Source organism: Fusarium oxysporum, chromosome 1, assembly GCF_000149955.1.
Source record: "Fusarium oxysporum f. sp. lycopersici 4287 chromosome 1, whole genome shotgun sequence".
Taxonomy (NCBI): domain Eukaryota; kingdom Fungi; phylum Ascomycota; class Sordariomycetes; order Hypocreales; family Nectriaceae; genus Fusarium; species Fusarium oxysporum.
Genome location: NC_030986.1, coordinates 1,078,785 through 1,102,047, shown reverse-complemented (window position 1 = coordinate 1,102,047; position 23,263 = coordinate 1,078,785). Strand labels below are relative to the sequence as shown.

The following is a 23,263-nucleotide window of genomic DNA, read 5'->3' as shown; positions in this document are numbered from 1 at the left end:
TTACTTCGGGTCAGTTGTGAGAGAACATTGTAGAGAAAAAAAGCAACTGGTTATGCTATAAGTGAAAGATATAATCTCAACTACACTTATCTACTGACTGACATCCTCAGCATTGCCACGAGCGGAAACTGCAAGGTTTTCTGTTTGACATGTAGTCTAGAATAAAATTCTGGTAAAAGAAGCAGAAGGAAAAGGATGAGTTTTTATCATTAAAAATAGAACCACCAGTGCTTTACTTGGCAAAGAGATCTCGATGTACAGACTATGAAGCTTGGTGAGAAGGCGAATATGTTGTGCAACTCTACTATATAAACTAATATTATTGCCTAGCTCATATAAATAAGTTAGTCACTTTGGCCGAGTGGTTAAGGCGATGCCCTGCTATCTCCGGAAAGCAAGGTTAGGCATTGTGTTCGCACGCGTAGGTTCGAATCCTGCAGGTGACGTTTCTTTTGCACTTTTTGGCAAACGAATCGGCCATGTGATTCTTTAGAACACATCCGCGATGTTATTTTTTGGTGGTTGAGAGAGATTCATTTGTTCATTTGTTCATCAAGTTTCTAGACCTAGACCGGTTCTTCCCGTTGGGCTTAATTATTATAAGTAGGAAGAAACATGGCCGTTCACCGGCTGTAATAATCAGGCAGTGTAAGTGAACCACAGTCAAGCGAACCGTTATTGATTCGTGTCTATGACAGGTGACAGGTGCACCGAGAACCAGGTAGCATTTCGGTGCGATCAGATCTGCCCATACCATAACCTGGATCAGTACGACTCTCACCCTAGAGATCAAAGAGACATAACAGGATCATTATGATGCCTGTGTATCTTGATACGATCGGCAGCACGGGCTTAATCACACTCGGATGCTGAGACAGCGCCTTATAGTGTCCCATCAGTCATTTACAGGCATCTTACGGTGTAACTTTGAGAGAAAAAGTATTTCAGCTCTCACAGTTGGTTGTAAATGATCAGAAGACCTGAGTGAGTCTGAGATGTCGGTTCATAACCAGTCACAATACTTCACAAATGATCCACCAAAAGCCAGCGTTTGATATTGTTTCTCTCCTATTATGGAAATACCTTCGTAGTCTCGGACCTAGCATGCCCTCGTCGGACGGACGAGATGGACGACCGAGCTGAATTTTTCCGACCAAGAGAGATTGTCGATGGTAGGGTTAACGGGTCTCAGACAAAACAAGGCGGTCTATGATTGATCAATGCATTCATTTAGTCGGTCAGTGGTCATTTGAATGTTCTGTTTGGCCTAACTGCTTGGAATATTGTTGATAGATTACCGGTGTTTAAATCTCGTCAAATTTGTCCAGTATGAGATTTCACTTGATAAATAGCATCTGATCAAAGATCATAGATTGATAAGACGAAAGATCAAGGTTGAGCTTACGTGGGGGCATCCTTTAGGCCGTTTCCGGCGCCATAGTTTCAACTCCAGGCGAGCGGGACGATTCTCTCTAGCGAGAACCCGGCACTTGAGTGACTAACGGAATCTCTGCTGTGACCGCTCCCGGCTTGACTAAGTCTGTTTATGGCAGCTCACAAGAAATTGACCGATAGATTCAGAAACTGGCCGACGAGGAACTGACCGAGCAGGAATTCATGCCGAGATGAAGGGGACGTTTCCACTGAGAATGCGACCCTTGCTATCTCGATATGATTTGATACCCTGTAAATGTGCATCCGGAAGGCATTCTCCGGTCCCTGCTTTGGAAATATTCTAGAAGACCGACGGGATGCACATGAAATAAAGAACTTGCATGGCGTGACACACGGCGAGATGTTCTTGTTCTAAGTCAACTAGCTTGACTCGTCATGTCTCGTCTGCGCCTCATTTTCAACGTCATGTCCTGTCCTAGCTAAATTAGTTTATTAGACAAGCATAAAAACTCTAAATACGCATCAACCAAGATTACAAAGAATTGGTGGAGACTGTATCCGAGTGGGATATCGAACAAGAGACCAGAGTGACATTCATTCTCTCATCCCAGCGTTCGTCAAAAGATCCACCGAGAGATCCTTAACAGTGAGAGATTATTCAGTTCCTTGGTTTGGTTTGGCTGGGCTGGTGATGTCCCGTGAAACAGAAGGAGAATCACCCAGATGCTAGATACTCTATGCGTAACAGGGGATTGCCTCATATGGACCACGGATCCTTATGTGAGCATTAGTGATCCAAGACAAACTCTGCTAGTTTTGCGATCCTCCCTCCCTGGGCCTGCCCTGATTGTTTGGTTTCTTCTAAGCTTAAACTATCTAAAGTTATCGCCGAACAAAACATATCAGGTTTAACCGCCCAAGGGGGCTGAATGACTCGTTGCTTTGTTAATGCCAACCACTAGAGAAACATACTCATGAATTGAACCTGTCACAACTTTACTGTACAGTCAGTCAATGTCCGATCTAGTAACCGTCTTCCGCGTTTTAAACTTCGGCGCTGTTGAACTATGCGATCGAGGTGTGAATGACATGAATTGCAGGGATCATCATGCCAAGAAACATGCTGTATCACTCCCAACATAGCCCTCCACATTATATCCCCATCGTCACCTCGAGAACGGATGAATTCTGAACCGGAGTATTGGGCCAAGTTGCCAAGGTTGTGAATGCGCGTATATGACGAGTAATGTAGTATTCTTGATACCATATAGCAATAACGGGTAACAAAGACCAAAGAGGAATGTAGTATAAACGTGAGGGCCTTTGATATCTTGTCACTATCACTATCACATACCTACAGTGTCCAAGTGCCCATACAAAAATCCTTTCACCTGTTACAGAAACGGATCAGATAGAGTAGAAGCTGCTACAGGCGTAATTTCGGTAGTGGACCCAAGACAGCGGCACTCCGATGCGTGGCTCATGGTCTGCCGTTGCATCGCATTACGTATCGATGTCATTGGTCTTGGTTAGTATCTCCATCTGTTAGACTTTGCAAGGAGGCTTGACATGTCAGTCGCACTAACTGACTGACACAGACAGAGCAGAGCAGATGGGTTCATTGTTAATCAAGACAAGGCAAACACCCTTGACTTGACCATGGAATACATGTTTCCGTAGTATTCGGTCTTGACATCAACTCTCATTCCTAAAGCTTAAAAGAGCCGCCTCGCCCTTCTGATCAACACTTCTTATTCCCCAGCCATATCCCACCTCAAGACACTCTTTACTACCCATCACAGACTCATTCTCATCGCAATGCGCACTCAGATCCTTACCAGCGCCCTCCTCTCGGGGGCCATGGCTGCTCGTCCTTTCCTCGAGCAGCCCGACACTGGTCTCGAGATCGTCGTCGGCGATCTTCCCACCGGGAAGCTCCCCAAGCTCGAGCAGATGATCGGCCTCCCTGACTTTGAGTGGGCTGCTAAGAACTACCTCCCCATCGAGAACTACACATACTACCGCAACGGTGCTGCCGGCGAGTGGTCGTACCGCAACAACCTCGAGGTCTTCCAGCGTTACCGCTTCAAGCCCCGAACTATGGTTGATATCACCAACGTTGAGAACACTCTGCCCACCAAAATCCTCGGCCACAACTTCTCAGCTCCTTTCTTCATCAGCCCTTGCGCCAGGGCTGGTAACGCCCACCCTGATGCCGAGCTTAACCTCATGAAGGGTGCTGGTGAGGGCGACATTCTCTACATGCCCGCTCTCTACGCCTCTCTCACCATCGAGGAGATCGCCAAGGCCAAGTCTGAGGGCCAGGTCGTCTTCCAGCAGCTCTACCTCACCTCCAACGACACTGAGACCCAAGAGCTCCTTGACCGCTCCGAGAAGGCCGGTGCTGCTGCCATCGTCTTCACCGTCGACTCTGCTGCCGACGGCAACCGGCATCGTGCTGCTCGATTCGGTGTTGGTTCCGCTGACTCCGACTACTCCTACATCACCTGGGACTACTACAAGAAGCTCCAGAAGATGACCAAGCTCCCCGTTATCATCAAGGGTATTGGCTCTGCCGCCGATGCTAAGCTTGCTGTTCAGCACGGTGCTCCCGCTATCATCCTCTCCAACCACGGTGGCCGTCAGCTCGATGGCAGCCCCTCTGGTCTTGAGGTCGCTCTTGAGATCCACCAGGAGGCCCCTGAGGTCTTCAAGAAGATTGAGGTCTACGCTGACGGTGGTGTCCGATATGGCGCTGATGTCCTCAAGCTTCTTTCTCTCGGTGTCAAGGCTGTTGGTCTTGGACGTCCTTTCATGTACGCCAACGTCTTCGGTGTCGATGGTGTCAAGAAGGTCATCGACATTCTCAAGCACGAGATTGCCATTGACGCTGGTAACTTGGGTGTTCCTGATGTCCAGAAGATCAACCCCAGCTACGTAAGTTAACATCCGAACCTTTGTGTCTGATCAATCGCTGACAACATGTTTAGGTCAAGTGGCAATTCAACAACTGGAACCAGTAAATGTGCATTGCGATGGCGTTAGGTTGTTGAGCTGTGGTGCTGGTACATACACATCCTGATTCAATTGTTAATATTTCATCATACATATAGATCCAAGAACATAGAGCATGAATCTTTTTACTACTTCAAATGCTAGTCCGAATCTTTCGTGAAACTCGTACCTTGCGGTACATTTGCAGTTCTTCACAAAATGCAGCTTGACAATCGGTGATTATTATACAATACGTTTACTTGAAAGCTCTTATGTTGCTGAATGGGAGCTCATTCTTGTACTGTAGACAACAAGTTATTGCTTTCTTTATTGTTCATGATATGATAGATGGAAGAGAAGCCGGGGTAGCATCCGTAGGCCCGTCTATGTTTATGTTGCCAACATATAATATAGATAAAGCATATAATATTCTAGACTTCCGATTAGTTGACATGCAAGACATGCATATGCAGGTGCAGTTTTGAAACACATAAATCGTCCTCTATTGCATATACGGAATAATTCTCCCGCCCCGGTATGGGCCGCGTCTTGTGCATGTGAGAGTCATATCATGTCAAATGATCATTTCAAAAGAGATTCACCATATAAACGATTGACCTAGAGAATTATTTTATTATGTCACTTGCCAAAGTTCGAATTGAAGGATTGCCGGCTTGCAATCGCCTCCCATCCCGGCCCCGATCCGGCCGGCTCCGGGTGTTTCCCGACTTCAACCGGAGCGGTTGTCCGGAGGCAGCATATTCCCTGCTATAAAAAACAAAACAATGACCACCTGAGCTGAAGACGTGTCCCTTTGTTTACAGCTCCAGTTTCTTGCAGATAATGTCACGTTCACTGGAGCATCGACAACCTATAGATTTGTGATTCAGGTGGAACATAGACCTTTCAGCTCTTATGTCGTGCAGTTACATACATGGATCATCCATCTACGATCTCCCGGCGGCCCCGCGGGGCGGAATGAACCGAGTTACAATCCAACAGGATAGTACATTGTTGTACTGTTGAGGTTGAGTTATAAATACTCGGAGATATCCTGAGCCCTTTTTCATTTCTGTTCTTGTCTGGTTTGGCTATTGATTCTCAGTCCTTGTGCTTCTTTGACCATATCTCTTATACAGAACCCTACCAAACTTGCATGACCTTTAGATCTCCCGACACATTCTCTCCATAAGCTCTCACAATAGCCGGCTGTACTCTAGTCATCCTTGTCACTTCGATCCCGGGCCTGCCACTTTATAAGACAAATCTTCACCAACTTCCTATCGACAGTTGACAGATAGTCTCAACCTCGATAGGTCATTCGCCGTAAACCAACATGCCTGGATCTATCAAGTCTCTTAAGCGTCGGCCTACAGCCAAGTCAGCTGCCAAGCGCATCGGCCGAATGTTCAAGCGTACAAACAGCGATGACCCTGAGGCAACTTCACCTGCAGACTCGGGCTTCTCCAAGGACTCGTTTGACAGTTCTCGAGTTTCGACATCGTCTCGATTCTCTACATCCTCACGTATGACTACAAAGGAGAATGTCGAGCAGCCTCGCCCTTCTGTATCTCGATACGACACTGCACCACCGAAAGAACGCGAAGTCGTACCCCCTCACCCGTTCTTTTCGTCCAGCTCGGAGCCACTTCTTGAGCATGGCAAGCCTGTTGGGCCTGGCATGCCAGTTCAAACTGAAGCAGTGATTGAGCCTGGCACGTTGCCTTCACCTGTAGCCAAAGAGTCCAGGGATGAACCCAAGTTGTCCCACACAAGGCTTGAACAGAAGCCTGAGCCGGTTGAGAAGTCCAAGAATATCGGGAAGACAGAGGAAGCACTTCAGGCGGTCTCTACACCCAAGCCAGCACCGCGTCCTTTGCCAGAGCCCCCAACAAAGAAGACTATCCTTCCCGAACCCGAGTCGCCGATTCTTCCAAGAACATTTAGAGAGGAGCCCAAAGTCACCCCTCAATTAATGCCCAAATTCGAGGTGAAGATGACACAGAAGCCCGAGCCAAAGGTTGAACCCAAGCCCAAATCTGAGCCGGCCGAAAAGATGGTAGTCCCCCCTCCAACCGTGGAAGATGAGCCAGAGCCTATTGTCGAGCCTATCAAGCCGATCAAGGAACAAATAAGACCCAAGCCGAAAGCTGAGGTCAAACACTCCCCTCCCAAAGTTGATCATCAGAATGTGTCTAAGGCTCAGCATAAGGAAGTTCAGCCAAAGATGGAGCCCAAGGTCCAACCAAAGACCCAGATTCATAAGAAGAGCACACCTGTGCAACCTCCTCATATTCCTGAAGTCACTCAAAAGCGATCAAAAGCACCATCTCCAGAAATTCCAGCTACTTCATGGGCGTCAACTGTTCCCACGATGCCATCCGTGACAACAACATCTTCTGCTCCAAGGGCTGTTTCTATCCCCAATATGGCACCAGTTCCAGCATACTCAGTCACACTCAGCACATCAACAGTATTTGTGCCCAAGACTGCTCCAGCTCCTTACACAGCTCGAGCCCCTACGACGGCTCCGGCCCCAATGATAGCCACTGCACCCAAAGTTGTCATGTCGATGCTCGGTTGGACTCTACCAAAGCCTGCTCCGATCCCTAAGCGGGCTCATTCTCCAGCGACTTCATGGATCGTGGCCTCTGCTTGATACTTAACGATTGGCAAATCAAATTTCCGTGTCTGGATGATTTCCCTTTGTTTGTTTATGATGCCTGTTCTGATTGGATAAATGTCTATGTTTAATAGATCAAGATTGACCCAGAATAAGCAATAAAGCGCCTCAGCAACTTTGAACGTCAACAATATATGAACATGAGGTCTATCATATTGATCCTACTATTGTACTGTGGTATGAAACAAATTTTAATCGTTACAGGCCTATCTCTACTACTTAAGCCGAGGATCCTTGAAGAAATCCCTGTGAAATCAAGCCCTGGACGAAAGCAACGACCCCCTTGATAGCAACAGGTTCAATAGTTCCCTGTACATCATAAGAAGGGTCAAATGATGCAATCGTCAACGATACTGGCTTCGTCTTTGACGGAATCATCTTGAAGCATTTCTCCAGATCATCTCCCAACAATCCACCGTGCGCAGAGAACTTGTTGACACTACCGACCGAAATATCAAGAGCGTCAAGATCCAAATGCACCATAGTTTGACTAAACTTCTTCTCATCAAGGACCTTGCCTAGTTCTCCCTCGAAGTCAACATGATGCTCTAAATCTCCCCAAACGACAGGAAATCCAGCCTCCTCGACCCGCGAGCGCTCAAGATCTGTCACGTCTCGCATACCGCAGTGTATAAGGTTATGCTTGAGATCCAAGGCTTCAAAACCAGGAATACTAGCCAAGAGAGTTTTCCAGCACAGACCTGCCATCATGGCAACAGGCATTGAGTCAAGATATCCACTCTTAAGAACATCAGGCGTGTTGAAGTCGTCGTGAGCGTCGAACCAGACACAAGAAGGTATTTTCCCAAGCGCAGCTGTTATACCGGCTTGGACACCAACAGTGGTTGAACAGTTACCAGCCAAGATGACAGGAAAATCACCCACGCGAGCCACATCTGCCACAGCCTCAGAAGTTCGACGCAAGAGCTCAAAGAGGCGACTGATATCGCCGTCAAAGTCATCAACAGGCTCGAGCTCAAATACGTTGACAGTCACGCCGAGGTTGCGAATTGCCTCGACGAAGCCGGCATTGATGAGCGCTGTTGGTCCAGCACCGACGGCAACATCTCGGATACCAAGGTGATAGGGAGAAGTGATAATAGTTATGGATTTTGCGGGAGACATGTTGAGTATGATCAAGGATGTGTACTGTTATGGGTGGCGGGAGACGTAGAGTAAGGCTTCTTGTGAGCTAGTGATATTGACTCATAACAATGTGGACTTATTCGATGATTTGATCAAAGTACACAGAGCGATACGAAGTATTGGCATGAAAAGAGGACGAAGAAGTATTCAAGACGAAGATCAGTTCACTCCTCTTATATATATGGTCGTGGTAACTCCTTGACCCTTGCCAAAGCCGGAGCAGTATGGATATCAGGCAGGTATCTCCAATGCTTTAGTCAATCCCTGACAAATACCAAGAGAACTATAAGGTACCTAAGTCCTTGCTTTGGTACTCTTAAGAAGCATGTCGTTCTTACCTTGAGCCTGACAGAGTCGGGGTCAAGATTGAGTCAGAGAGTAGTCACTGGTGGTTCTGACTATGACTCGTCTACCGAAGGGCGCGCATTTTAACAAACACGCTTGATCAAATATTCTAACTCCACAGAGTGACCCATCGCCTAAACCTGGAGATCTCAGTCAATAGTTCTTAGCATATTCATTCACCCGATCAAATGACTTTTCAAGACTCGTTGAATTCAAATCTAGTAGCTGTCTTCTTCCATCCAGAAACACCCCTAACCCAAAAGCCAATTGAACATATTCCTGAGTCCTCCGCTACACGGATCTATCCCGCCCGACCTATTGAACCAAAAGCGCCAGCTAAAAAGAAACCACTGACGTGCATTCCCACTATGCGTACTCCAGCGTGTCGCCTCCTCGCCGCTCTCCAAACAGATATGCTGCCTCGAGACAAAATCGTCCATGTCCTCTTTCCATGCGTCTTTCGCTGCCGTAGCAGATCAAAACTGCGTCAACAATGCCGCTCAAGATACCTTCCATCGCGCCCATAACGGAGTATCCGATGAAACTAGCCATCATACCAACGACGTAGGCGTAGGCAGAGCCTCGGACACCCACGCCATCTGGTAGCTGAATTCGAAGCTGCTTAGCGGTAATGACCCAGCCTGCAAAACCAAGACCAGTGGCCATGATAAGTCGTGTTGCCACAAGCAGAAGTTTGGCAAGTCGATAGGGCAAAAGTCCATTAGGCTGTCCGCGATTTCGCAAAGCTCGAGGGGTTAATGTAGTTGTAGGAACCGTGGGAGATACAAGCTCCATCTGATCCAGGCCCCTGGCCGAAGTAGCAAGATTCTGAGAGTGTATAGCAGAGTAAGTAATAGTCAGAGGGTTCATCAACGCAATGACCGGTGTTGGAATCCAAAATGAGGCAATATTTGTGACGGTAGCTCCGAGCTTCCTGGGCAGGAAAATCAGAGGTGCTCGAATCAGCAGAGACAAAAGAGTTGACTCGCAGAGACTGCCAAAAATGGTCGTGAGGGCATGGTTGAGAGCAGCCGAAACAATCTCGCGCGAAGGCGTAGCAGGCCCAGCATTACGATGAAAGTACCACTGGGATACTGTTGCGGCTGTGGTAGCACGATGAACGGCATTGATCACCGAGACCGTCCACATATAGAGGAAGATGAATGCAGCTCCAAGCCACCAGCTTGAAAGCTGAATTACGAAACGGAGCATGGACTTGCTGAAATGACCGCCCATGAAGACCCTGGTAAACATAGCGAGCCATGCCCAGGTCCACACGACAATCAAGGCCAAACACCCGAAACCAACGAAAAGCAGCGCTGAGTTCTGGGCCAGAATGCGGCTGGAAAACTGAAGAATCTCAATCGCCTGTTGGATAGCGCGCCGTCCTCGTACTACAAGCCAAATCCATAATATGCAGGAGATGGCAGGGATTATAGAAGCCCATCTCATTACGGAATCCTGGAAACTGCTTCCATGCCATCGGCCTTTGAAAGACGAAACAAAGGAGTATATCGAAAAGGAGAACAGAATGACTGGCACCGCAATCAAGATCACGCTGACCAGAGGCCGCACAAACGACCGGAGAGCTGCCAGCCAGATGAACGATACAAACACGGCCACTACTGTATCCACCGCAAGCATGTGAAATGACTTTTGTAGTGTTGTGTAGATGGTGTCGCCGACCGGGCTTTTCCGTGGTGATGTGTGAAGCCACACCAAGAAGAATGTTGAGAGCATACCAGCAAGACTGATTAAGAAGATCCAAGCAAAGAAGGGATCATGTCGAAAGATTTCGCCCTCGATGTATTGAAAGGTCGTCTGTATAGGCTCTTCGTCCTGGGGAGCATCTTGCCGTATACTAGCATCGGTCTCTGTCGTAGACTCTCGCCTCGTCATAAATGGTGTTCGTTCCGCATCCGTACCCTTAAACTGCTGGAAAGCCGGAGGACTGCTGTCTCGTGGAGTCTGCCCTCCCAAAAGCGAAGCCGGAGGGTCCTCATCTGGATCCTCTTGCGACTCGAGTCCAACGTCAACCATTTTGCCCTTAGCATCGGTCCCATGACTACTTTCTCGGTCTAGACTTGAACGAGTATCGTCTTCAGCTTCTTCTCCTATGGTATCTCTCGCAAGTCCTGGGCGATGAGTGCTTCTTGTTCCATTCCAGCTGCTTCGAATACCACGGCGCATGCTCATATCTCGATATGGATCCTCATGGTTCAAGCTGTCCTCCAAAGATCCCCGGCTATGGGCGTCGGATTCAACACTATCGGCGAGCTTGCTTGCAGCTGCCACCCGTCTTGACCTCTGGAGAGCAAACATATCGGCAGCCTCTCGATCCCTTTCTTCCTCGTCATCCTCTTCCCGAAATTCGTCCAAAGTGCTGTGGAATAGCGGCGCATCTTGGGCAGCTGATATGCGGGATGCGAAAGCTAATTGGCCAAACCGAGATCCAGCGCCAGTCTGTTGATATGGGTTTCCTCCGTAACCCCGACCCAAGAAAGATCTACTGGGTCCATTTCCTCGTCCTGTTTCGCGCTGATTTCGTGTGGAGCGGGATGGCCACTCTGATTGTCGTGGAGGATTGTCGTTGTTATCGGCTTGTCCGAAGTTCGATAGCCTGGATTGTGACTGGGCTAAGAACCTCGATGCATCTAGAGAACCAAGTCAGCTTGCTTGCAAGGCGTCGTAGAGAATAATAGGACATACACTCCGAAAACATCGCGCGCTCTCGACTCCTTCCGCCTCACGTGCGGGCAAATATGTAGGAACCAGTCCTTGTTGATGTAGATATCTGACGTGACGTAAATACGGTGATAGGCAGCCACAGGTATCGCCGTGTAAGCGCAGAAGACGAGTGTTGTTTGGATTACCGGATCGCAATAATGGAGGCTGGTAGATGGAAAGCGGAGGTGGTGAGGAGATAAATCTGTCGTCCAGGCAAAGGGAAAAAATCACGGCTGAGATGCAGATGAATGAATGGCTGGTTGTTAAAGGTTGGAGAGTGGAAGTACCCGACCCAGGTCATGAGGCGAGGCGGCAGATGGCAGATGGCAGATGGACGGTCCGGGGCTTATCAGCGAATGAGTCGCTGACCGATTGCGTCTATCCCAGTGCAGTCAGTGCCAGAGTGCCCAGGCAGATCCGCTGGGAGGACCCCTGTTAGTGGAGGTACCTTAACGGACAGGACCACCTGGGCAGGCGGTCAATGACCTGAAGACGCGAGCACCTCAGGCGCCACAGGCAGCCGTGGGGTTGATGTGGAAGAGGCACACGACATGTCTAACAAGTACCGGCTGGAGTCAAAGAGCGGCTTGAGATACCTTCACGTGAGGTATTGCACCTCAAAGATGCACGCAATCACTCTCGTTTATTTTAGCATTCAACTCCACTTTGTTGACGATTCTTTGACTGCATGTTGTTGCCACAAAACAGTTGCGATAGTGATCATTTTTGTTGACGAGTAATCCGTATCTCATTCACATCATTACGACTGTTTTGAAACTCTCTTGACTCGTCGTTACTTGCCAAGTTGAATCAAGCTTCGCTTGGTCTTGTGACACTTTGAAGATCTCTGAGTCTCACTCAGTCCTCACGCGGAGGCAATTTGCTTGCGATATCAAACACAGCAACATATGACTTTCACTGTATCAAAGAAACAGATCAAACGACTCTGATCGCAAAGATAGTATATATACACTTACCTATATATACTTATCAAAGACAAAACACATCAACTGACCCAAAGACCGAAGGACTAACAAGACGTTATCGATCCATTCCCCTTGCGTCACCGATAACCACCAAGAAGCCTCCTAATCCCCATTCGGAGATGGGCCCTTCAGGCACGAGGTGTAGCACCCTCAAGGTTCCACTGATACTGGATCTGATCTGATCTGCTTGGTTGTCGAGTTGCTCCAGGGAGTTAGCTTGCCTGCTTGTGTCGTACAATGCTGTAACTCGTGACAGCTCAGCATCTCAAACCATAGCCACAGGCCCCAACATCTGACTTGTGCTACTCTCCAGGTTCCTCCCCATAGCGTGCCATATTTTCTGGTATTTCTACTAATTATGATCTGTAAAAACACAATATTTGGTTCATTTACACTATTTTGATCTTATCGTCACTATCGCCATCTCTGAGTCTAAATCTAGCCCGACCGGAGCCACCTCTAGCTCCCTCAGATAAACCACCCAGCTTCCTCCAACCCTAAATTTCTACCACTTACAACCCATCCATTCTCATTACCAAGTCACGTTCACGAAACACCAGCATCACCAAATCAGATACCTCTCTTATCTTACTCTGTACCTCGGTTTTGACGTCGCACCACCGCAAAGGACAGCTTGCACGTGCTTAACTCCATCCTCTTTAGCTCAAGGAAACCAAGCCCATCGATCAGCTCTTCCTCAACGAACCTCTCTACTTCAATTCTCATCAGCCTTCTCAGTCTCTTCCCATGTCGACCACACCGTGGGATTACATCGCCAAGCTCGTCTGCATCGGCGACTCAGGATGCGGCAAGTCCAGTCTTACCATTCGTCTCTGCGAAGGACGCTTTTCGCCTCATCACGACGTCACCATTGGCGTTGAATTCGGCTCCCGTATCGTCCCTGTCGGTCCTCCTCACTCAAAAATCGGCGCCGCCAACTCTTCAGACCCCGATAACAAAGACCAAGAAGCCGACGGTCTCCCTGAACCTCCTCGGGATGACTCCAACACACCCCAGAAGCATATGAAGCTTAGTCTTTGGGACACAGCTGGCCAGGAGACATACAAGTCTGTCACTCGATCTTACTTCCGAGGCGCAAGCGGTGCCTTGTTAGTCTTTGACCTGTCTCGAAAGCAAACCTTCCAGCATGTTACAGACTGGCTCAACGATCTACGACAGATCGCCGAGCCTGATATTGTGGTTATCCTGGTTGGTAACAAGGCAGATCTGACACAACAGGAGGACAACAAGCGTGAGGTCACACGTGAGGAGGCAGAGGAGTGGGCCAAGCGTAACGGGGTTATGGAATACGTCGAGACAAGCGCAAAGAGTGGCGAGAATGTGGAAAAGGCTTTCATGCGGGTAGCAGAGAGGATATACAACAACATCCAGGCGGGCAAGTATGATCTCAATGATAGAAGATCTGGGGTCAAGGGTGCAGGGGCTGGTGGAAACCGCCAAGTCAAGCTATCTGGAGATGCCAACAAGTCAGCGGGAGGTGGCTGTTGCTAGAGGATAGCCCAGGACAATACGAAGAGGAGGGCACAAATGATCTACAGACACACGACGCATCATGATACCCAGTCAGCCAGCAAACGTCGTCATCATCGAACAAGTGTATGAAAAGCTCAATATGAATTGTACACAATAATGCATAATACATTGCTGGCCTTACCGAGGCCACCTTTATTAAGGACGCAACAGAAATGACAATATCATAGCATTACCGAAACAAGATCCATCCATAACTGCCTCGTTTTGTTGATCCTGCTTCGTCTTTTCTTCCTTCGTCCCTTGCTTTGATTTCCCAACAAATCCCGCGACCCGTCTTTTACATGGATTCCCCAATTCTATATCCTTGCAGCACGTTTTCGAAATCGAATAACACAAACACGTCTGCATGGCGGTGCATGAGACAGCTCGTCTAGATCACTGTGTAATCGAGAGAAGAGAGATTGCTCAAAACGTTGATCAATCCCTTAGTCAGTGACTCGCCAGTTGTCGAACCACTTCATGTACTTGTACTGCTTGTGGTTGCCAGTCATGCCCCAGCAAATGGGGATGAAGTAAATGTAAAGGCCGATAATGACGGTGTAGAGAATGCCATACACGATGGTCTGGATGGTCTTGTTGCGGTTGCGAGTGAACCAGTCAACAAGGAAGCCAAAGTTGAGAATGGCAAAGTAGAGAGCCGGGTAGTAGTGATGCACGTAAGTAACACGGGCCATGATAACAAAAGGAAGATAGTGGAGGAACCAGCCGGCAAGAGGGTATAGTGCCGCATAGTGAATGTGGTCAATCTCGTTCTCGCTGAGATCGTTGACACCTCGTTGCCATCGAAGGATGTACCAGACAATGACAAGGCCAGCAATTCCAAGAGAAGCAGTAGAACCCCAGTAGATGAGAGGGTTACCGAGGAGGAAGTACTTGACGATATCATCACCCCAACCGCACATACGGAGACCGACGTGAAGGAAAGGCCACTGCCACCACTTGGAGGCAAGGTCATCTTGCTTGTCAGGGTCGGGGACCAGAGCGTTGTTGGAGGTCATCATAGCGACGTTCAGGTGGACGAAGTCATGGAAGAATGGGGACTTGTAAACACCAGCCTCGGCGGGAGGGACTACATAAAATTAGCATGAGCAAGTCTACATCGTTTTCTTCAAAACTTACGCTTGTCGTTCCAGTGAGCCTCAACGTTCCAGTGGGTGTAAGTGTCACGGGGGTTGTCGCCAGGTGCAAGTAACCTCAATCTGCTTGAAACCACACTAAGGAAGGTTGACGTTGCCAGCTCGGAGGTAGCAGCCAAGGACCTCGTGCTTGAGACGGAAAGCAGTGGTAAGAGTCCTGATCTTGCTACGGTCGCGAGAAGCAGAATCACGAACAACCTCAACCTTCCAGTGGTCCTTGTCGTCACCAACAGTCAAGTTACCGTAGCTGGAAACTTCCTTGTGGCCTCGGGTGACAGGGGCAGCGATATCGTGAGAGTGCAGGTTGCGGCCAGTCTGAGCGTGGATAAGTCGAATGACGGAGTTGTCACCAATGAATCGGAGATCACCCTCAGGGTTGTAGTCCTCCTCTCGGCGGTTGGGGTAGAAGAACCAGTCGTTGTTGGTGTCCTTGTGGTGGTAGCAAGTAACCTGCTGCTGCTTGGAACCCTCAGGGTAGGTCTGAACGTGAGAGTGAAGAAGACCACCACCATAACCCATGTTCTTGATAGTGGCGCGAGAACCGATTGCAATCTCGAGAGGGCTGTCCTTTCCAACCTGAGTACCCTTGAGGTTAGCCTGGAAGAGAGAGCTCATCTGAGCATCACCAGGGCCGGAGCGATCGAGAATCGCGAAGTGCAGGGCGAAAGAGAGGAGGTAGATCAAGAAAGGGATGACGATGAGGCCAACAACACGGGTGATGACGTGGGCACCAAGAGTGGTCTATGGATCATTAGTTGAGAACATATATCAGTCATGATACTACTTACAACAGGCATCTTGGTGTCACCGAACTTTCGCCAGAGATCCTCAACGGTGTAGAGGCCGACGAGAGCAGTAACGAAAAGACCAACAAGCTTAACACTGCAGACACAGCCAATGCTGAGACCAGTCAAGAACAGCCAGAAGAACCACTCAGGCTCGAAGCTGTTGTGTCGCTGGTTGTGGAACTTGGACCAGCAGAAAACGGTGGCGACGGTACCGCATAGCAGCATGGAGTCGAGCAAGATGAAACGGCTGATAGTGGTGTAAGAGTTCTCGCAAAGAACCATCAGAGTAACGAGCCACACAGCAGGACGTCGAAGCTTCAGCTCACGAGCAGTGTAGTAAGCAAGAGGAATGCAGAAGATACCGAAAGCCGCATTGAAGATACGCATGATGGTGTAATTGACTTCCTCGGGGTACTTTTCGCCAGACTTGAACTCGAATGTTCCGTTGTAGCCAGCTAGGACTCCAGAGAGACCGACGAGCATCTTGCCGAGAGGGGGGTGGACATCGAAATAGTATTCATGCTTGATATAGTAGGAACCGAACTTGCCGAAGCTATCGAAGTGTTAGAAAAGGACCGCAGGATGGTGAAAGTCAATTCGACATACTGAGCTTCATCCCAGGTAACGATATTGCTGATACCAATCTTGTAAAGTCGAGTGAAGATAGCCAGGAGAGTAAAGATCAGCGGGGCAATGACAACCTCCCACTGGTCGAGTGTTTGGAGCAATGAGGACTCCTGAGATGTGGTCAGTATTGTTCAATGGCACTTCTTCGATATACAGGTGCAGTACCTTCTTGACAAGCTTCTTGTTGTCCTCAGGCTGAGAAGTCGGGGGTTGCAGGTTAGCTTGTCCAGCGACAGGACGCTGTCTGAGACCATCGCCCAGGTCAGCGCCTGAGGCGACGGCAGCCTTGTCGGCAGCCATGATTATTCAATCGTATAGATATCGATTCGAAGGAGAAGTCGCGATGTTTGTAGAATGGATGTTTGATGGGGGCCAAAGGGGGTTGATGTTGGCGAAGTAAGCTCGACAGGAGGGAGAAGAGGAAAAAAGATTGGACGAGCTGTCGAGACTCAAGGGAATCTGGAAGGGAGGAACACCAGCTTCAACGAAGGAGCTGTTTCTAAAATCCTGTGATCATAGAAGAGAACGCGGGTCAGAAGGGAAAAAAGAAGAAGAAGAACCAGGAGAGGAAAAAGAGATAAAAAAAGAACTGGAGATGCCCGAGTCCAAAGAAACGAAACTGAACTGGCCCGGCTTGTGGTGGTGGTTCTAAGAATATTACACGACAGTCCCGGCGCAGGCTGAATCTCTTCTGTCCCCTGAAATGCCACATATGCTCTACGGGCGAGTCGTCACGCTAAGCAGCTGTTCCCGTACGGCTCCCCTTGGTGTGAGCTCCCGACCAGTCGATACTACCCCCACCTCAGCCTAGTCCAGCCCTCCAGCTCCCATGTCCGTTTTCGATAGCGCGTTGCACTGAATGTTTTAGGGGCAATCAGCTGCAGGGATCCAGGGATGAAATTCAAAAAAGTGGCGCCTTTTTTTGTCAGTGTCAGTGATTCAGCCACATCTACTCGCCAATGAGCAAAAATGACAAGAAACACATGAGGTCGCGTGGCCCAATGGCAAGGCGTCTGACTACGAATCAGAAGATTCTGGGTTCGATCCCCAGCGTGATCAGTTTCTTTTTGCTGTTTCTCGATCTGAATCTGTTTCTGATGCTTCTTTGATTGGAGTGTTTGTTTCCAATTGACCTTCGAAAGTGGACTGGTCGCAGGAACAGTTAGGTACAGTTATGAGGAAACAACACCTTAAAAGCCCTCTGGTCTCGATGTCAGTACTGCACTGGCATTTGCACCATTTTGCTATATCGATATTATTCTTTGTTTGTCGACGATCACATATTTCTTCAAGCTGTTGATTCTGAATGCAGCCTCTCCATACAATGAGACATTGATTAGCAGACAGCTGTCTCCGACTAATGACGTCCATCTCTGCGACCTACGCAAGCGAAGAGACAGAGAGACATGCAGAGCCGAAGGCGTTCAAGGACCCACGGTTCGTCATGAATGAACCCCGAATTACTGGGCAGAAACAGCCTCTCTCTGTTTGTCTTTTGTACTGAATTATGAAACATGAATAAGCTCAGAGTGATTGGCCTTCGAACATTATTTCAGCATTTGAGTTTCAAGGCTATAAACTATTTCAGTCTTGTATAATATCGAGGGTCCAGAAAGGGTCTCCCTGGCCTGACGGCTTCAGCGGAACATATCCCGATCTCATCTGTGCCTCACTTATACAGATGACCTAAAACCAAGAGATTGACCGCCGAATTCAGTTTGTTCCACCGTATTTTACCGTCTTTGGCACCATTATTCCTCTTCCTACGTCTCTATCGTTCAATTTCCCCACTACATTCCCTATATATCCGAATCCTCGTCTGATCGAGGTTACGACAACAGGCGGTTTGATCCGTTCCCGTAATCGGAGCGTACCTTACCTTGTACTTATGGAACTGACAAAAATGTTAGTTGGGGTTTCAACAGCTGCAAGCGAAACCGTCGATTTTAAAATTGGCAAAACGACGGTATTGAAATTTGTTGCTGGCAGTCAATATATGATATCCAATGGCAATTGTATAGACGCAATAACTCGGAGGCCTTCTGTGAACCACAATCCACAGTCACATGCTAAAACTGGCCCCTTCTAATCGCTCCAAACGCTGCACTTACTGCATATTCTCCTCTTACCGTCCGCTATTCGGAAAACTCCACTGAATGTCACTGGGGAACAAAATCGCCTTATGTCATCCAACTCCAGTCTAAAGTCAGAAGAACAGAGCTAGAGACGCCGTAGTCTCTGGCTTCTCCAGTCTCTCGTCATTCCGTTGATTTGAGGCGCCTGGTCCTGTGCCGTTACCGTTTCTCCTCACTGTTACAGTACCATTACTATATTGCAGTTCTCTTCTACCTTGTCAGATCCCCTCTTTCAGCGCCATTCTCTACCATCCCTCTCTCTCCTCCACTGTATCAGTATCGGCGCAAGTACAGTACAGTACAATACAGTACAGTTTCCAACAACCAGCTCCTCTATCTTATTAGTGCGCCCGTACGGTATCTTGGATCGCCGCTTAGGCCTTTCCCTCTTCCCAACTTACTTTAAGCCTCCGCTCCAACCTACCTACCTACCAACTTGATGTCTTCCCTCGTCTCAGAGTTTCTCATCAACCCCGTCTTGCGTCAGGCTCGTCGATTTTCCGAAATCTCGCGATCTACCTTCACTGGCGATGGAGGCGACTCGACCGAACACGCTGACGCAGTGAGCGATTCCGGTCATCCTGATAGTCCTGTCTCTGCGCCTGTACCTGTACCTCTGCCAGTACCTGAGCCGGCACCGGTGCCGATCATCGAGTCTCCCCTCACCAGACCCCTCAGCGTCTCGACCCAAGAAACAAGAGTTGAAGAACCCGAACCAGTTCCAATCATGTCCCAAGAAACTCCTCCCCGCGATCATATCGGGATTGCTCTGAGCCCACTTAGCTCTCGTCGGATTCCGGAAGATGATGGTATGCGCGAGTTGCGATCCCGGATCCATTCGATCAACGCCCAAGACATACCCCAAAATGATAAAGCGCGGTTAATCCACGATATTCTGTTGGAAGGATATAAGTCGTCCAAGACAGTGCCGCTTGTGAAGAAGATCCTGGAGAGTGGTGAAGGCTTGGATGTACCTCTGTCGCAATCACCGTCGTCGCCAGTATCGAGGCCGTTGAAGTTCTGGCAGAACCAACCGGATGAGGAAATATTTATCTTGAGCGAGGAAGACAAAGCACCGACGTATGTACCTGTGAAGCCGCCGAAACGACATGGAAGTGAGACTCCAGTGGAACCTTTAGAGGTAGTACCAGAAACGGAACAACCTCTTGGATGCCAACACTACGAACGAAACGTCAAGCTCCAGTGCTTCACATGTAAGAAATGGTACACCTGTCGTTTCTGTCACGATGCGAACGAGGATCACAACCTCATCCGCACAGAGACCAGGAACATGCTCTGCATGCTTTGTGCAACACCACAGAAGGCCTCGGACATGTGCATCAACTGCGGCGAGTTGTCGGCATACTATTATTGCGATATTTGTCACTTATGGGAGAACCGTCAAAGTAAACCCATTTACCACTGTAACGACTGTGGTATTTGTCGTCGAGGCATGGGCCTCGGCAGGGACTTCTTTCACTGCAAGGTGAGAACATGATTATGCCACTATGATATTGAATGCTGACTGGCTGTAGACCTGTCGGGCATGTATTTCGACCTCGATTGAGGGCTCTCACAAGTGTATCGAGAGATCAACAGATTGCGACTGTCCCATCTGTGGCGAGTACCTCTTTACTTCACCACGGCCTGTGGTCTTCATGGCTTGCGGTCATAGTATCCATAAGAAGTGCTACGAACAGCATATGAAAGTTTCATACAAATGCCCGATCTGCAATAAGAGTCTTACGAATATGGAGAGCCAGTTCCGAAATCTGGATGTTGCCATCCAGACTCAGCCCATGCCACCGGAGTTCCGCGACACCACTGCCGTTATTCTGTGCAACGATTGCTCCGGGAAGAGTACTGTTCGATATCACTGGTTGGGTCTGAAATGCTCCATATGCCGGTCATACAATACGGTAGAACTGAATATCGTGGGAGGTGACAGCACAGGATCACAACCGCCTGCTGAAATGCAACCGATCGTGGAAACTGGACGGGATGCTTCTGGATCTGTGAGTGGAAACCGAGCACCTATCACAGTGGGAAATAGGCGCAGACATTCGTCTCACGGTGTTGAGGCTCAATACCGCGCTCCAGATAGAGTTGCACGATCAGTGTCCCCTGGCAATTTGGGTTTCGACTCGATCATGGCACACCTGCCACCAGACGAAGAGTCCGAGGACGATATCCTTGGAATCTGGGGAATCCGAAACCGTGGCAACAATTCATCAGAGAATGACGAAGACTCTGAACTGGATGATCTCAGCGACACCCTTTCGGACGCTGAAGAGGAAGACGATGATGATGACGAAGAAGACGAAAACGAAATTGTTCTTATTGGACATCGATGAGCAATCACAAAACAGCATGATATAAAAATTCAAAAGGGTTGGCTAGGTTGTTTTACTGCAAGGCGTTGGCGGAGGCTGCATTAACTTGGTGGGGGGAATACCAGTTGGAGGCTACTGACTGACTATATGTGTACGAAGGGATGTGACTAGGTTGGTGGTTTGCATCTTGGGCGCTTATTATTCTGCGTTGATCTTGGGTTTTTGAATAAGATTCAACGGACACAAAGTAAGGTAGCATGATTGTTTGAGTATGTACCTAGGGCATGAGTACAACAAAATCTCTATTCTGGCAGAGTCTTAATTGCGCCGGTTAAGTGAAAGCATTTCCCTATGAACGCCTACCGAGACAATATTTCCATAATTCCAAATTCAATTCGTGTCAAATCTCTGTACAGAGTTCATTCCGCTCACTTAACGTCGTCTTGCCGCGGCTGCAGGTTGCTGGGCCTCTTGTCTGAGTTCCTTGATAACTTGCTGCATGGAAACACATATTAGAAACTCTTTCAACTCGTAAACAAGTAAAGTTAGATTACGTACCGCTAAAGCCTCTGGGTTCACTCCGCGCTCAATCATAGAGATGCAGATTGATAGAGTTCGGCGATCAAGGTGACAGTTCTGTGGTCTTAAGTCAGCGGTCGGGTCTTCACGCGTGTTGTTTTATAGATGAGCTATCGTACTAGGATAGTAGAGATCTCATGGAGAATATCTACGGCTTGTTGCGCAGCGGCGTGCTTATCTGGTTCAGGCATGATGGGTGTTGGTGGGCTTTTGATATGGTGTATGAAGAGAGGGAAGTGGAGATGGAGGTTAATTGATCATGGCGGGGAGACGCGGGTCGCGGCTTGGTTTGGGCTGATATGCAAATCATGACAATAAACAGCAAAAATACTATGAGAAACGGTACGGCTACCAGTGTTTTTAGAAGGAGATTTCAACATGACGATCTAATTCAACTTTCAATTTTCAACACGACCTTATTGGTAAATATAATTAGTATCTAGGAGGCCACTTTAGTGCTCAGGTCAAAGATCTTTCAGACACTCAGAGATAAACTCCGAACCTTATATCAAACAGAAGAAATCATCCAAGGTATAATTATCGTTCTCAAAAAGAGCATTATCGCACATAAACGGTCGTCGCAGCATAATCCATCAATCAGCTCTTCAGGTCTTCATGGCCTCCACAAACAACTCTCTCATCCCCTTTAGCAGAACAACCAATTCCCTCGACTCATTCAGCTTATCCAACACCTTCTCAACCTTCTCCCTCTCGATCTTGGGTCTGCAATGCTTCACATCGTAATCACGTGAGCTTGTAACAAGTTCGAACCAAGCCTCGCGCTCCCAATCCTTCTCGTCAATATGCGTGTACACAAACTTGAGACGATCGTCGTGGCCAGCGCCCTCGATCTTGAGGCATAGGTTGGTGATCCAGAAGTCCAACTCAGGCACGTTAAAACGAGACTGGGCTTGTTGCTGTTGAGCGTATTCGCGCTGCGCGGCAAGTCGGGCTTCGATCTCGGCTTGTGTTTGTGCAATTTCAGCCTTGAGACTGTCGCGGGTTGCGAGGTGGTTATCGCGCTGGGCAGCGAGGGAGTTAATAGCGCTCTCCATCTCGCGCGTTTCCGCCTCTTCCTTCTCAATTGTTTGTTGGTGCGTCGAGGTCTTGACTTGAATGATTTCGATGTCTCGCTTCTTCATACGTTGATCCTCTGATGTAGTGGTTAGTAGATATCTTATGCGCCGGCGGTTTTGGAGCATACCTTGAAGTTCAGCGACGTTCATGCGAAACTGGTTGCGCTCTTCGAGGACGCGCTTACGGCCCTCTTCAATGAATGCATCGAATCGGGCCGTGAACTTTGCCATGCGATCGCGCAGGTCATCGAAGCCAAAGTTGATGTTGGGCAGCTGGTTTGCGACAGAGGGGCCGACGGGGGCCATGCTCTGTCGCATACTGGCAGATAGGGAGGACCGAAAGTCGGTAGCCATTGCGTATGACTCAGGATCGTGGGGTGGTTTGGCTGGTGTTGTTTTCGGCTTCAAATTCTTGTTCCGTAGGGTAAATGGGGTTGATCATGAGGATACAAACTGGGCATTGTCCCACTGCATGTATGTATTTACACCGCGAAATTGCGTTGCTCGGTCGACTGATAAATGTGGCGCACCTCGCTTGCACCGCCACGTGGGGCCGTCGAAAGCTTCACTTCTCATCGCATGCGCAAAGCATCTCTAACTTTACGTTTACTTATACTCACCGATACTGCTCTTCTATAGATGCATTTCTGCCTGCGCGGCCAAATTCTTCATCGCACAACCTCGCATGACATAGGATGCCTTTTTAGTGCTTCAAATACTACTGACTCCCGCTCGAGACTCTCTTGCGCCTGTACTAGC

At 48.6% G+C, this 23,263-nt stretch overlaps 9 protein-coding genes and 2 non-coding genes across 12 annotated transcripts; 6 read left to right on the top strand and 5 right to left on the bottom strand.

Annotated features, from left to right (window-relative positions):
* Nucleotides 1-347: 347 nt before the first annotated feature.
* Nucleotides 348-446, top strand: FOXG_20476. The gene has a single exon. It is a non-coding gene; the product is annotated as a tRNA-Ser (tRNA).
* Nucleotides 447-2,887: 2,441 nt separating this feature from the next.
* On the top strand, nucleotides 2,888-4,636 carry FOXG_11181 (uncharacterized protein). Of its 2 annotated transcripts, XM_018390710.1 has the most exons (3): nucleotides 2,888-2,923; nucleotides 2,994-4,332; nucleotides 4,386-4,636. In XM_018390710.1, the coding sequence occupies exons 2-3, from the start codon at nucleotides 3,214-3,216 to the stop codon at nucleotides 4,416-4,418; spliced, it is 1,152 nt and encodes a 383-aa protein (XP_018249230.1). In that variant the 5' UTR covers nucleotides 2,888-2,923; nucleotides 2,994-3,213; the 3' UTR covers nucleotides 4,419-4,636. The 2 variants fall into 2 exon arrangements, with proteins under 2 accessions (XP_018249230.1, XP_018249231.1); XM_018390711.1 differs by lacking the exon at nucleotides 2,888-2,923 and having other exon boundaries at nucleotides 2,971-4,332.
* Nucleotides 4,637-5,725: 1,089 nt separating this feature from the next.
* On the top strand, nucleotides 5,726-7,048 carry FOXG_11180 (uncharacterized protein; the record flags this gene model as incomplete). Its single annotated transcript, XM_018390709.1, has 1 exon — nucleotides 5,726-7,048. One exon carries the CDS (start codon nucleotides 5,726-5,728, stop codon nucleotides 7,046-7,048), a length of 1,323 nt encoding a protein of 440 aa, XP_018249229.1.
* A 164-nt stretch (nucleotides 7,049-7,212) lies between these two features.
* Nucleotides 7,213-8,392, bottom strand: FOXG_11179 (uncharacterized protein). Its single transcript, XM_018390708.1, has one exon. It carries the CDS (start codon nucleotides 8,195-8,197, stop codon nucleotides 7,292-7,294), a length of 906 nt encoding a protein of 301 aa, XP_018249228.1. The 5' UTR covers nucleotides 8,198-8,392; the 3' UTR covers nucleotides 7,213-7,291.
* A 261-nt stretch (nucleotides 8,393-8,653) lies between these two features.
* FOXG_11178 (uncharacterized protein) lies at nucleotides 8,654-11,712 on the bottom strand. Its single transcript, XM_018390707.1, has 2 exons — nucleotides 11,273-11,712; nucleotides 8,654-11,217 (listed from the first exon to the last, which is right to left on the bottom strand). The coding sequence occupies exons 1-2, from the start codon at nucleotides 11,283-11,285 to the stop codon at nucleotides 8,930-8,932; spliced, it is 2,301 nt and encodes a 766-aa protein (XP_018249227.1). The 5' UTR covers nucleotides 11,286-11,712; the 3' UTR covers nucleotides 8,654-8,929.
* A 1,311-nt stretch (nucleotides 11,713-13,023) lies between these two features.
* FOXG_11177 (uncharacterized protein) lies at nucleotides 13,024-13,788 on the top strand (the record flags this gene model as incomplete). The annotated part of the gene is made up of 1 exon (XM_018390706.1): nucleotides 13,024-13,788. The coding sequence occupies one exon, from the start codon at nucleotides 13,024-13,026 to the stop codon at nucleotides 13,786-13,788; it is 765 nt and encodes a 254-aa protein (XP_018249226.1).
* Nucleotides 13,789-14,255: 467 nt separating this feature from the next.
* FOXG_11176 (dolichyl-phosphate-mannose-protein mannosyltransferase 2) lies at nucleotides 14,256-16,681 on the bottom strand (the record flags this gene model as incomplete). The annotated part of the gene is made up of 6 exons (XM_018390705.1): nucleotides 14,256-14,899; nucleotides 14,950-15,132; nucleotides 15,209-15,707; nucleotides 15,755-16,307; nucleotides 16,361-16,491; nucleotides 16,547-16,681. The coding sequence occupies 6 exons, from the start codon at nucleotides 16,679-16,681 to the stop codon at nucleotides 14,256-14,258; spliced, it is 2,145 nt and encodes a 714-aa protein (XP_018249225.1).
* Nucleotides 16,682-17,368: 687 nt separating this feature from the next.
* On the top strand, nucleotides 17,369-17,440 carry FOXG_20475. The gene has a single exon. It is a non-coding gene; the product is annotated as a tRNA-Arg (tRNA).
* Nucleotides 17,441-18,955: 1,515 nt separating this feature from the next.
* Nucleotides 18,956-20,870, top strand: FOXG_11175 (uncharacterized protein; the record flags this gene model as incomplete). Its single annotated transcript, XM_018390704.1, has 2 exons — nucleotides 18,956-20,002; nucleotides 20,052-20,870. 2 exons carry the CDS (start codon nucleotides 18,956-18,958, stop codon nucleotides 20,868-20,870), a joined length of 1,866 nt encoding a protein of 621 aa, XP_018249224.1.
* A 95-nt stretch (nucleotides 20,871-20,965) lies between these two features.
* Nucleotides 20,966-21,679, bottom strand: FOXG_20474 (mitotic-spindle organizing protein 1). The gene is made up of 3 exons (XM_018400757.1): nucleotides 21,548-21,679; nucleotides 21,408-21,485; nucleotides 20,966-21,344 (listed from the first exon to the last, which is right to left on the bottom strand). The coding sequence occupies exons 1-3, from the start codon at nucleotides 21,617-21,619 to the stop codon at nucleotides 21,282-21,284; spliced, it is 213 nt and encodes a 70-aa protein (XP_018249223.1). The 5' UTR covers nucleotides 21,620-21,679; the 3' UTR covers nucleotides 20,966-21,281.
* A 125-nt stretch (nucleotides 21,680-21,804) lies between these two features.
* On the bottom strand, nucleotides 21,805-22,968 carry FOXG_11174 (kinetochore protein SPC25). Its single transcript, XM_018390703.1, has 2 exons — nucleotides 22,633-22,968; nucleotides 21,805-22,581 (listed from the first exon to the last, which is right to left on the bottom strand). The coding sequence occupies exons 1-2, from the start codon at nucleotides 22,856-22,858 to the stop codon at nucleotides 22,034-22,036; spliced, it is 774 nt and encodes a 257-aa protein (XP_018249222.1). The 5' UTR covers nucleotides 22,859-22,968; the 3' UTR covers nucleotides 21,805-22,033.
* Between the last annotated feature and the right edge of the window lie 295 nt (nucleotides 22,969-23,263).

Bases quoted from the DNA above. Each gene is read 5' to 3' on its own strand.
- FOXG_11174 (XM_018390703.1), bottom strand. From the start codon at position 22,858: ATGGCTACCGACTTTCGGTCCTCCCTATCTGCCAGTATGCGACAGAGC. The intron at 22,582-22,632 runs GTATGCTCCAAA...CCACTACATCAG, and splicing joins GAACGTCGCTGAACTTCAAG to AGGATCAACGTATGAAGAAG.
- FOXG_11181 (XM_018390710.1), top strand. From the start codon at position 3,214: ATGCGCACTCAGATCCTTACCAGCGCCCTCCTCTCGGGGGCCATGGCT. The intron at 4,333-4,385 runs GTAAGTTAACAT...CAACATGTTTAG, and splicing joins AGAAGATCAACCCCAGCTAC to GTCAAGTGGCAATTCAACAA.
- FOXG_20474 (XM_018400757.1), bottom strand. From the start codon at position 21,619: ATGCCTGAACCAGATAAGCACGCCGCTGCGCAACAAGCCGTAGATATT. The intron at 21,486-21,547 runs GTACGATAGCTC...TTAAGACCACAG, and splicing joins ATGAGATCTCTACTATCCTA to AACTGTCACCTTGATCGCCG. The intron at 21,345-21,407 runs GTACGTAATCTA...GTTTCCATGCAG, and splicing joins TGAACCCAGAGGCTTTAGCG to CAAGTTATCAAGGAACTCAG.
- FOXG_11179 (XM_018390708.1), bottom strand. From the start codon at position 8,197: ATGTCTCCCGCAAAATCCATAACTATTATCACTTCTCCCTATCACCTT.